The sequence below is a fragment of the Schistocerca piceifrons genome, chromosome 1 (assembly GCF_021461385.2).
Source record: "Schistocerca piceifrons isolate TAMUIC-IGC-003096 chromosome 1, iqSchPice1.1, whole genome shotgun sequence".
In the NCBI taxonomy this organism is placed as follows: Eukaryota; Metazoa; Arthropoda; class Insecta; order Orthoptera; family Acrididae; genus Schistocerca; species Schistocerca piceifrons.
This window is the reverse complement of record NC_060138.1, coordinates 738,821,420-738,834,895: the sequence shown is the minus strand read 5'-3', so window position 1 is coordinate 738,834,895 and position 13,476 is coordinate 738,821,420. Positions and strand designations below refer to the sequence as shown.

General features: G+C 38.7%; 1 protein-coding gene across 5 annotated transcripts in view; it reads right to left on the bottom strand.

Annotated features, from left to right (window-relative positions):
• LOC124711645 (DDB1- and CUL4-associated factor 11) overlaps positions 1 to 7,885 on the bottom strand; it is a 129,674-nt gene extending 121,789 nt beyond the window's left edge. For 2 of the 5 annotated variants that reach the window (XM_047241849.1, XM_047241865.1), the window contains exons 1-2: positions 7,622 to 7,885; positions 6,766 to 6,912 (exon numbers count right to left, since the gene is read on the bottom strand). In XM_047241849.1, coding sequence (XP_047097805.1) covers positions 6,766 to 6,824 — 59 coding nt within the window. In that variant the 5' untranslated portion in view covers positions 6,825 to 6,912; positions 7,622 to 7,885. Of the gene's footprint in view, positions 1 to 6,765; positions 6,913 to 7,362; positions 7,533 to 7,621 lie in introns of those variants that run through there. The other 3 variants (XM_047241834.1, XM_047241842.1, XM_047241858.1) reach the window with 2 other exon arrangements.
• Positions 7,886 to 13,476: the final 5,591 nt, after the last annotated feature.

Below are 13,476 nucleotides of genomic sequence, written 5' to 3'. Positions count from 1 at the left end.
ATATTCCCACATTTCTCTGGAACACAAACTGATATTACCTGAAGTTGGCTTCTACAAGTTTTTTTTCCATTTCCCTTGTACAACCCATCCATATATTCCTTTCACCCTTCCCTTCTTTGGTTAGTACTGGTTTCCCATCTGAGCTACTGATATTCATACAGCTGCTTCTCTTTCCTGCAAAGGTCTCTTATTTTCCTGCAGGCAATATCTATCTCAACCCTTAGTTGTACACACTTCTATAGACTTGCACTTGTCCTCTAGGTACTCCTGCTCTGTCATTTTATGTTTCCCATAAATCTCATTTCTTAGAGAGTTGTACCCTCTATCTTCTGCCTCTGTGAGCTCCCATCTCCTTGATTTTCTACCTTTTTGTCAGTTCCTAAGTTTTAATGTACAGTTCTCAAGCAATAAATTACGATCAGAGTCCACATCTGCCACAGGAAATGTCCTACAGTTTAAAATTTGGTTCTGGAATCTCTGCCGTACCATTATGTAACCAAGTGTCTCCAGGTCCCTTCCACGTTAACGACCTCCTTTCATGGTTCTTAAATCAATCATTGGCAATGATTAAGTTAAGTTTCATTCCTTTTCCTCCAGTCCATATTCTCCTACTATTTTTAGGGTTCCATACCTCTTGTCAGTAAAAACAGAATCCTTATAGGATCACTCTGTTGTCTGTCAATCTGTTAAAAACCCTTTTTCTCACGAATGGAGAGAGGCGTCAATTTGAAATTTATGCCACATTCTAATCTCTATGGTCATTTAGCACTGTAAAAAAATTGGTGTTTCTAAGTCAATGCAATCAAAAGATACTGTCATTTATGTTACATATTTTGATGCTTGCAAACTCAATCATTAAAACTTATAGGGTACTTTCCGTTGGCCTAGAATCATGAAATTTGGCAAGGAGGGAAAAAAGTCTTAATTTGTGATTATACCATAAAAAAATTTTACTGTCCAACTTGAAACTTAAAATTAAATCACACTCTAAAGTCTCTAAATTCTGTCCACTGATATCTTGCCAGCATCAATATCAACAATAGGCAAAAATTATCAAGCGTCTCCGTTCTTGGGATGGATGAACCGTTTTTATGGAACCCTTAGAGTGTGAGTCCTACTCATACTTGGTCAATTTTTCCTTCTCTTCCTGCTACTGAATCTCAGTCACCCATCACAATTAAGTTTTTCCTCCCTTAACTAGCTCAGTAATTTCTCTTATCATATATTCTTTCAATTTCATCATCATCATCTGTGGAACTACTCAGCATATAAACTTTTACTACTGTGGTGGGTAATGGCTTTGTTTCTACCTTGGCTAAGATTATGCGTTCATTAGGCCGCTCATAGTAGCTTATCTGCATTCCTATTTTTTTAATTCATTATTTTCCCTGCATTACCACTATTTGATTTTGTATTCATAACACACTATTCACCCGACCAGAGATCCTGTTCATCTTACCACCAAACTTCACCTATCCCCACTACATGAACTTCAACACAACTATTTGTATATTTTCTAACCTACATACCCAATTACGGGGTCTAACATTCCACACTCCGCTCTGTCAAATGCCAGTTTCGTTTTTCCTAATAATGACATCCTCCTGAGTAGTCCTCACCTGGAGATCTGAATGCGGGGCTATTTTACCTTCAAAATATTTCACCAAAGAGGATGCCATCGTTATTTGATCATACAGTGAAGCCTCGGGGAAATTAACTGCTGCAGTGTCACCTTGCCTTCAGCAGCTCACAGTACCAGTACAGCATGACCATGCTGACTGAGGTTATAAAGCCAGATCAGTCAAACATCCCGACTGTTGCCCCTGCAACTAGCAAAAAGACTGCTGTCCCTCTTCAGGAACCACATGTTTGGCCTCTCCACAGGTAACCCTCACTGTGGTGTCACCCAAGGTATAGTTACTCAAATTGTTGAGGCATACAAGCCACCCCACCTTAGCAATGTCTGTAGTTCATGAGGCAGCTTCAAAAGTATCTTAGTTTAATTCAATTAATGCTTATGGATGAAAAACATCACTCAAAGTTATTACTTTTCATACACCGACTGCATGGTCGAATGTAACATAAATGAGTAAACAAAGTAAAATCAATGAAAACTGAAGTTGTGTCATTACACATGATAATCCATGCAATTACTCCGAAAAGTTTTCATAAATTCATCCCTGAAAATATTTTTTTTACAACTTTATTTAAGACATTATTGGAAACTCTGTTCAGTATGTTGCCATGATGTTGTTTCAATCTTTGTATGTCTAGGAAGAGTATCCTTTCAGCTTTAAAAGCTATACAGTTAAATTTTAGACTCATGCCTATTCATGCATGAAATGAAACCCCAAAAGTTTTGTATATTTGTTACTGAATTTTTTTTTTTTTTGCAACATTATTTAATACATTTTTGGAAATAGTGCCAATACTTTTTACACCATTGTTAATTAAATATATACTTTCTGTGAACTGTCATTTCCTATCTGGTTTTGATCTTGTGATTAGCTTGTTTGTAGAAAGCTTTGTGACTGAAATAATTTGTGTTTTATATATTTTGTGAATTAAACCAAGAAGTGTAAGAATGCAGAGTCTCGCGGCGATAACATCCAATAAAAAGTTCTCAGGTTTCCAACCGCGTCAATTGCTTAAAACTACACGAGCTTTCGGCCAAGCACGCCTTGACCATTGTCAAGTTGTATGACTGCCAGTGGGCTGTTGGTGCACCCTTATATACACACTAGCTGCCAGCTGTGACGTCACTGGTGCCCGTGACAGTGCCAAATATTGTCATGTTTTGAGTCGGCGTTCAATGTGCCCTCTTCAACCGCGCAATCGCTGGATCCCACGCAGTGCTGAGCTGCAAGCCACTGTCTCTATTCAGGGTGTTTGTGGTAATTTTTATTTCAATAGCTTCCTTTATTAAACTGTCCCAGAAGTCAAGAGGTGGCTGATTCTTATTTTTTCACAGTTGAGATGGCATTAACAGTCATATGCCTTCATTTTATTATGGTAAAAGTCGGCTTAAGCCTGTGAAATAAAGATCATTGGACAAAGAACTTTTAAAACTTAGATTTGGAATTGACCATACGCAAGATGACCAAATTCGTTAATACCACAATGTCGCACTGGTGACAAAATTTCAATTCCACCAAAATACCTGCTGTAATCCAGTAGGGGGAAAAGAAATTGTGAGAAAGGTTTACAGCCAATTGACATTTCTCACACTGGCAAGTTGACACAGTTCCTTAATAAAGTTTGCATGCTTTGTCCCAGAAGTAGACAAGAATTAGTTCATAAGCAACTACAGCCTCAAAATGAGCAAAAATCAATGACTACTTATTATATGGATGCAGTGAACACTTACTACACAGTGAATACTTAGAAGTCTGGTACTGGACTCCCCTAGCCCCCCCCCCCCCCCTCCACCACCACCACCACCACCACCACCACTTATCTGTTGCACAGCCTGAGATCTAGCTTAGGTTGTGAGTTGGCAAAGCCAACAAATGTGAAAACAGAAATGCTGGCTGTGGTAACAAACTGACTAGCAGCCAAGCCTAATGTTTAAATTTATGTCACACTGAAAGGAGTAAAAGGGTGGGAGACGGGGGAGAGGGAAAGAATGAACGGTGAAACAGTTCATAAGCAGAAACACTTCCTACTTTGCAATTTGAAAGGAATGTTCACATCATATTGTAAGCAATATGATAATGAATTGAGCTTCTCAAAATTTTGTGAACTCTGGTCGGGCTTGTGTCTTATTAATTGTTGGTGCTGCTGGTACACCCCCAATTTGTGTATGCTTAATACATCCAAATGCCATGCCACTGTTAGCTGCGACATCTATCAAGGATGATGACAACAAAGAACTAAAAGAAAACAGTGTGGTGTTTGGAATCAAAAGACTGCAAGATGAGGTGCTGTGAACAATGTCCTGAAAAACCTGAGTTGGAAGTTTATTCAGTAGATGTTTTCAAAATAGGCTATATGATCTACAAGGAATGGTAAAATACAAATAGTGGGTTCACACTCAAAGATACACACTAGACATGTGTAAAGCAACTACAGAAGGAACTACAGCAGAACTGGCTTTAAAAATTAATGGTCTGACAAGCCATCATATCATTTCAAAATACCAAAGTTCATATCTCAGGCTCCTAAATGAAACTGCTGCAGATGGCAAAAAGATCATTTTGGATTTTGCTGACAACTATTAATTTGGTTTCAAGATGTCATTCAAGGGTTTCATTGAGCGAACAGCCATGCTACATCACATCCCTTTGTGCCAAAAAACTACAGAATAGCAGTTTCTGTATTGATAGTGACAGTCTTTGTCATGACAGCATTGCAGTTTGTGCATTCATAATGAGACTGATCAAATATCTGACGACAGTGATAGGTTAAATTGTAAGCACTTTCATTAGTTTAGTGATGGATCTGTTGTCCAACAGAAGAAATTTATCAATTTATGTCTGCATGAAATTTGGTAGCTCTGTTGATTGAAATTTCTCTGGAACCAGCCATGTGAAATCACCTTGTACTGAATCTGAAAGACTGGCACCCTATTACAGTTTGCAGAGGCCATTACATCACCAAACAGTGACACATTTTAATCTGCTTGACTTTTGAAACTTTTACAGAACAAATTCAATTTGAACAGAAACAATGGTTCGCCAAAGGCCACCAATCCCACTGGTTTACATAGTGTCTGCTGCACAAACTAAGCTGACATTTGGTGCGATGCCTGGTAGGAGCAACTGTTGAGGCACTTCCCATTTATGGTGACTCCCATCAGCCACTGCATCATGTGTCAAGGTAGTTTGTGTGCACAGTATGTTGCTTGTGTGTACGACAATGCTTTGTGGGAGAAAAATTGATGTGATGTTTCATTAGAACGAAAAGATCCTTAGTCAGCCCATGGCCCTGTCTGTCCCTTCCACAGCACATCCATTAAAAATACTTGCTGGAGTCCATAGCAACACATAGCTAAAATCACACAACCACAACCAGCACCATCATATAGAAAGCAATATACTGGCGCATGAACTGAACAAGACAGTATTGGCATTTTATTTAGTGAAAAAACAATTATTCCAGTTACAGTACATTTTAAATTCAAACTTTCTGAATTTTCGTTTGTTTTACTCCGGCTTATTGTTTGAAAATTGATTTATATGTAACTAGACCCATTTTCTTCTGCTTACTCAATACTGTCACACTACACCATGTACACTATTTATGAAAATTAACAACTTTGAGTGATGTTTTTCGTCCATAAGCACAGGCATGGTTCTAAAATTAAACAGTATGGCTTCTTTCTAGATACAGAATGACAAAAAAGATTGAAGAACATCCAATTAAGATATGGACCTCCAAAAAATACTAAAAATTTTGCATGTGCATATATTTTGATGGAGAAGTATATAGCCTATTGTATAAAAAACACATGAGGACAGCATGGCCGAGTACCACATTAGAAATTCTTGGTTGAACCTGGCCATAAAATTATGATTTATGGCTGGTTAAAGATGAGCTCTCCAAAGGGGAAGGAAGGAAGATTAATTCTTATAAAGTCCCACCGACAACAAGGTCATTTGAGACCGACCACAAGTTCAGAGTAAAAAAGAATGGATTAGGAATTCAGCCATGCCCTTTCAAAGAAACCACTGCAGCATCCATCTCAACCGATTTAGGTAAGTTGCGGACAAACTAAATCAGGGTGGCTGATTGGGGATTTGAACAGTTGTTCTCTCGAATGTGAGTCCAATTCGTGCTAACCACTGCACTGTCTTGCTCTGTGGGCAAGGCACACAACAAATTTCCCACCATCTTTGAGGAAATACAACCGTCACCACATGTATTTAATAAATCTAATCACTGATATATTCTTATTCAGCACAAAATGTTGTATAGGTATGAAAAAGCATGGGCTTGCAACTTTCAGAAAAGTTATCTGAAGTTGGCTTTCTCGCATGTGTGGAAGTGGTGCAAATTTGGCAACCCTATTTATGAGAAGCTGCACATAACCACCCACGACACTGGTGATGGCACTTAAAAATTTCATTAGATTTGAAACTGGTCAAGCTGGGGCCATCTCTAAAACTGATCCACTGATATGGAATGCCCCTACATAATCCATTCTTGATAAATGGAAAGGTAGAACTGCTGGGCACATGTTTCTCATGGCTTCATGGCTCCGTGTCTCTCTGTAGGAGAGAGCACAGAATGACAAACAGTGATTTTGTGACTGCTTGTAAAACTTCAGTCAGGTGAAGCAGTTTTCCTTGCCCCCCCCCCCCCCCCACGTTTTGCAGCAGTACAATACAAGAGAAGTAGCCTAAAGGTTAAACTACAGGCCCACACAGCTGCAGATACAATTATGAACATCATCCTCACAAATCAGTTTTTTTTAAAAAAAAAAAAAAAAAAAAAAAAAAAAAAAAAAAAGAAGAAGAAGGACCGAATAGTACAATTTGGAATACAGTAGCTTCTTAATGACAACTATGAGACGATAAGTCTTCCTGGTTCTCTTGGCGGAAAACTCATGAACCAACACATCAAACTTTTTAAGGCATACAAAATACATCTGCTTAATCAATAATGAATGAATGAATGAATGAATGAAACTTCTTATCCCAAAATAAGAATTCAATATTAAATTACTGTGCCTACGAAGCATACCATACTGTTATTCTAGACAATAAATGAATGTATAATCATTAAACTGCCCAAGACATACATAAATAAGGAGGATGTCTCTACCTCTGCATTCCACCTCGCCAGAAAAACAGTACTACAGTCCCGCTGGCGGATGCCATCATCAGAAAGATTTAGTCTTAGGCTTTCCAGGGATTACCATGTAGGAAAGCTTCAGTTCTTCAAAACATTTGAAGCTCTATTGAGTAATGGCTGCAAACATCATCGGCAACATGTTAGAATGTGTATTTCAAGACACACTTCTGGACATTTGTGTGGTTCTCACCAAATCAGAAAACTGATACTATTTTTCTAAATAAATTTCATGGTTTCCACAGAACTGCCCCATTAAGTTTTAAAGTGATAACGTCCGACTGAGAAAGGTTGTCGATCACTTAACAGCCCGTTTTTCACTAGTATTAGATTCATAAACAGCAAGCAGTGTAATCAACATTTTACTGCAACCATAACTTTATATCATATGTTACGCCCTATACATATTACAGTAATTCGACCAGTACGTTTCCCTCCCATCTACATTATGTCAAACACTACAACTTACACTACCAAAAGAACATGTGAAATCTTGACTCGAATATCTACTTAACACGTTTGAGTCCAACTCAAATCTAGAAAGAGTTACGATCAGCTGTGCATTCCTACCTTTTACAACTGTAAATGCGTTTCTGTACTTTACACGAATAATTTGAAACGAATACACAACCACACTGGATAGGCTTTTGCTAAAAACTTTTTTTCTTACACTCCCAAAGCAAAGATTGTTTTCACCAAACATGTCACCACCATACTGCGCATTCATGAAATAATTACACATGTCCATCTAACGAACAATATCATGAACGCACCACTGATTTCTGCACCACATTCATTACCTAATATTTATCTACTAGACAATACACACCTCCTAATCAGATATTGCAAGATGGTTGCTAAGTCTGAGTCTTGATCTGAACTATCGTCGGACCTCGATCGCGAATCACTATCGTCCATTCTCCTAGACGTAGACGTTCCCATAAATGCGCACTGCACTCCACTTTTTCAACTATTTCTTTCCTTTATTAGCGATTCACAGATTGCCTGATAATGTGAAATCAACTTATAACGTAACATCTGAACAAAATACAATCTAACATATCACAAACAAATAATTCCATAGACTTTCGTGCAATCAGATGAACAAAGGAATTCTGAGCAATCCACAGACTCAACAGAAAACACAGGCAACGTTTCGATAGTCGATTTATGCACACAGCACGGTAGATACCATTTGCATGAGAAATTACTTCATTCCATGCGCTATTATGAATAGCCCAACGCACTGCTTCAACACGACTCTAGGCCCACTAATTTGCCGCAAGACACGGCGCCACTAGGTAGACAACAGTAGACGAGATGTTGCAAGCAGGCAACATCCGTTCCTCGAACACTGCTTGGTCATCACCCATAAAATTAATAGCCAAGAAAAAAAGGTTCTGTAAGACTATGCGGGCACTACAGGTTCCTTAATCCCTGCATGATTCATGACATCTACCAGTGTCAAATATTCAAGATTTTACACATTCTCTCTTGGGAGCAAGGTTTTTTTGTCTCATTGACTGGCGCAAACTACCAAATCCCAATGTCTCCAGACAACATCCGTAAAACAGCCATTATTACACCTTTCAGCTTATTCGAGTTGTTAATAATGTCATGACTGGAAAACGCGGTGTGTACCCAGCAGCAATTAAGTGATGGAGTACTTTTCAAAGTCGGTTGGTGGCAGTTTAATTTTCTCCACTGACTTCTACAGTCACGAAAAACACTTCAGACTCGCTCTCACTGCCCTACATGTCTCGGGGGTAATAATCAATGAAGACAAGTCGCAGTTCTAGAAGCATGCAGTTACATTCGTTGGACACACTCTAAATGCAGAGGAAATCAAACCAACTCCTGACCATGCTGAATTCGTTCGTCAGCTACTGCAACCGTGAACTTACCATGACCTTCGCCGGTTCCTGGGTCTCTTCACCATTTATCGTCGAATCTTACCTCAAGCAGTGGCAGTTCAGGCACTGCTTATTGAGCCTCATGCATGAGGGAAATGGGTATTAGTATGCCCCACAGACTTGCAAACGCCATTCGCCTGCTCTAAGGAATCACTTGCGATGTCAATCTCACTGGCACGCCCTATACCATACCCTGAACTCTTTATCGCAAGGGACACCGGCAACTCAGCTCCTGGGACGGTACTCTAGAAAGAGATAGTACACAGCCCTCCAATTCTTCTTCTGTGACATCTCCCACCATGGTACCATAGCATAAGATCTACAGGGTAATGGCCTAGTGGAACAAGGGCACAGCATGATGAAGACAGCTCTCATGTTTCATGGGGGTGGATGGTCTGAGACCCTTCTGCAGGTGCATCTTGCCATCTGCATGGTCTTGAAGGACGACCTACATTCCTTGCTCACAGAGATCATTTACGGTGAGATGCCCACACTGCCAGCAGAATTTATGTTATCAGTTTCTACACCAGACCCACTGGATCTCCCCAGAATGGTGCAATGGGTCAAAACCCACATTCACAATTCATTCTTGCCTCCTCCTTCCACACATTCAGCCCCAGACTTGTGGACTGCAGATACATGCTGCTCCAAAACAATGCTGTATGGGCGGCCTTACAGTGTCCCTACAACAAACTATTCCAAGTGATGAGCAGCGGCAGTCACACTTTCAATATTGATGTCATTGGCAACCCTATTACGGACTGTATTGACAGACCAAAATTGATGTGGACTCTAATCACCAAAGAAGATACGAACAACCTACAGGATGACAACAATCCATACATCTTTCATAAGACTGGATGGCAATCCCCTGAACCAGAAATGCTCATGGTTGATGTAGGAGACATTCAACCAGATGATGTCTTGGTCAATCTAGTCAGCCGCAAGTTCCAAGTGGAGGCAACACATGCATCCTCATGTGTCACAACCAAGATGATCGACACAAGCCTTGTCAAGACTTTGCACCCACTGAAAACACTGGATTTTGCAGCAGTGTCTTCACAACTCTTCCTGGCTGGTGACCTAATAAGTGCTCTGCCAGTTACTACTCTGAGCAGCTCACTGGCCTCGGCTATACATCTCAACCAGCTACTAACCACAGGTGATTCAACGCTATTACCAACAATGGAAGAACCAACATTGGCCTCCGCCACCTCCTGCTACGATCAGTCACATTGCCCTCCACCTCAGTTTCCACAATATTGCACGCAATATCTGTGCAACAGACAGTGACTTCGATTGACAACCCTAGCGCCTTTCAGATGCAAACTACATACCGAACCCTCCAGTGTTCCCACGGAGGTAAAAATAAGAGGAGTTGTCATGACGTCACAAACTGGAAGCCGACCCAAGTGAAGATCCGCCATGTTAGCTACCCCAGAACATTCGTTTCTGGTGGTTTGATTCGGTGTTGACATGAAGTGTTTTGATAACAAATGCCGGCTTATATTTCTTACGTGTGTACTAATCGCTCTGATTGTAGTCTAAAGTTTAAACAAATCACACTTCATTCTTAAGTGGACTTATTTAAGCGCTATTTTCTTATATAGACTTGAAATTATGATGCACTGTAAAGTTTTACAGTATGGTTATATTTCTGTCATTTGACTTTAGAGTTCCTATCACACCAACGCGAAGAGCTCTCTGGAGGTGAGCAATACACTTGGTTTTCATTGTTTGGTTATTCTCAAGTAACTGAAAAGTCCTGGCAAGGAATATCCTGGAAATGGGGACTAATGTTTTAAAATGCAATAATTTAATATAAAAGTAATGTAACTACATGTCGTTAATTAAATCTTCAGTAAAATGTGTGGAACACCTGTTACAGTGGTTAAATTATAAGTACTGAAAGGGTTACATATTTGTTAAAACAAAGTTCCCTATCTAAGTACAGGCTATTTAGATCATTACATTAATCACTGTGTTGTCGTGTTACTCGGTAAATTGCTATTATTTGCCACACTGAATGTCACTTGTTAGGTACAATTTTAAAAACGAAGCAGATGTGTAAACTACAATGGGTCTGACAATCTTAAATTCAGTTATTTTCATTCGTAATTTAACGAATCTTTCACTTTGTTGACATGACAGCTGGCTTGTTTATATCATCCCTGCTTACATCTGTGGGATACCACAGGAAAAAAGGTAAGTTACTTGAAAACTTGAACATTTAAAACTTGCATTTGACTTGAAAATGCAATGAATACAAATCAGTGCCTCTAAACTATCAATCATTGCTTTTGGAGTTCTGGCTTTATCAGTTACCGACACAAACACAATGAAAGTGAATAGAAATTGATTACGAAAGCACGCTTTTCATAGCACATACTTCTCTTCTCTGTTATTCGAAGTGTATAAACAAAAAGGAATTACAGTACCGAGGCCAGAAGCGTCATATTTTCGTGTCGTATTACTGTATAGAGTACGCATTTAAGACAAGAAAACCGTTTGAAGTTGCATTCCTTATGCTGTGTTGTTCACTAAAACAGTGTAACATTTACTATATAAAACAAATATCGACAGAAAGAACGAACAAGAAGCAATTGTAAATACTCGTCCTGCTAATGTTTTGGGGTATCCAAGATGGCGGCAGGCCTCACCTACTGGCTTCCAAACAACGTACAGCGTAAGTCTGTAGCGCCATCTCCCCTTATTCTACTTCCATGAGTGTTCCTCACTCCAGGGAGGATGGGGAGGCTCCATGGAGGTAAGAATAGAGGGAGACGCCGTGACGTCACAGCTGCGAATCTATGTGAAGCCGAGGGTAGCCATCTCAATCCGACCAAAACATTGCTGCTGTAAGCTTGTGTGCATAGGCTTGTCGCTCGCTTTTGGAAGGATTTTGCGCTATTATGGTGACTTGTGTGGTGTTCGGATGTACGAATCGCTCTGATTGTGATGCGAAATCGAAGGAAATAATATTTAATGCGTAAGTTGTCTCGTTAAGTGTGATTTTACAACTTCATTGTGAATGAACATGTGCTGCATCGGTACTTGTACTATAGCGTGTTTTTCTGTTGTATGATTTTAGAATTCCTAAAAATGAAAGTCGGAAAGCTCTGTGGGAGAATGCCGTGAGGAGGAAGAATTGGCGTGCGTCTAAATGGCGCACTATATGTTTTCAGCATTTCAGAGAAGAGGACATAGACCGAACTTCCCTTTCAACAGTAAACATGACATTTCGATGACCACTTTGCACTATATATGTTCAGTAATATCCTTTGCATTTAAAATAGTTATTCTTTCCAAAAAAAAAGTGTAAAATGTGGACAGAACGCTAGGGTAAAAATCAACCTTTCCAAAGACTTCAAGGGGTTAACATTAGTACCGAAAGGAGTTAAATACACAGGTACATATCTATTCAACCATGGAAAATTCTTACTTCCATGTATTCAACAACCGATCAGACAACATTAAATGTCATGTAGATAATGTAGTGGTTTTTAAGACTGAATTAAAAATCTTTCTCTTGGGCAATGCTTTCTACACTATTGAAGAGTGTCTTCAAAGAGATATTTAAATATATGTTTCAGAATTTTTACGATTGAAACTGGCTTGTTTGTAAAGTTAAGTCATTTCATTGTACATCACTTAAATTAAATGATCATCATCGATTTCCTTCTAAATCCTAGATATCACTCTCTGCTTGATCCATGGAATATAACAAAAGTAATTTATGACATGGAATATGTCAGTATAACGAAATAACAGTGGGTGATTTTTGACAGAAGGGCTGAGGACTTTAGTTTTTGTGGGCATGAAATATTTCATAAAGTAGATTTCTGAACCATATTAACCTAAGCAGAGAGAGAATATAATACAAAAGTGTTATCACATTTCTGCCATTAGTTTCCAGAAGATATTCCCAAAGAAAGAAATCTGGAAATACAAGGCCTTAAACTATTAAATGAAAATATAGCTATAACTTATTTGTACTGGACCAAAGATAGTTAGATGAACACATTTACAAAATTTAGAATGTTTCCTTTATCAGTTATCAGAAAAACATCAGATGTTTGACTATTTGTGATGATTTTAATGTTGATTTTTCTGTGTAAATTATACATCAAACTGACATCCCGAACCTTCTCCTGATTTTTAACCAGAAACATACAATAGAAACAGCAACATGTGTAACAAATACTTTACCCATGAGAGTAGACCAAATATTTACTATACTAGAGCACTATAAATTATACCCAAAAGGTTTCACCACAGATTTTGGAGATCACATTGCACAAATAATATCAGTAAAAACAGCTTAACCTCTACATTCTAATAAAACATGAATAACTACTGCCAGGAATTTCAGTGTGCAAAACATATATTTCTTTATTATTCAACTAAAGAGATATAGGAGGAAGTAAAGAGCTGTAGGAACATGAATGAAAAAATTGATAAATTCTTTAGCACCTTCCGGTATGATTTTGAGATGTGCTTCGCTCAGAAAAATGGAAAACCTTGAAAAATAATAAAACATGTAGTTAGATCACTCCAGTCATATAAGCTCTATTGAGCAAAAAGAGTTTTCCATTACATAACCATGCAAACCAAAACAGCTCCAGAATTTAATGCTTATTTCAAAAGATACAAACTGAGCTTAAATAACATTGTGAGAAGGTAAAAAAAAAAACAAATGACAACTACATGGAAAAAGCTACAAATAAAATGAAAGCGTTGTGGTTCATTGTCACAAGAGTAACTGGCAAAA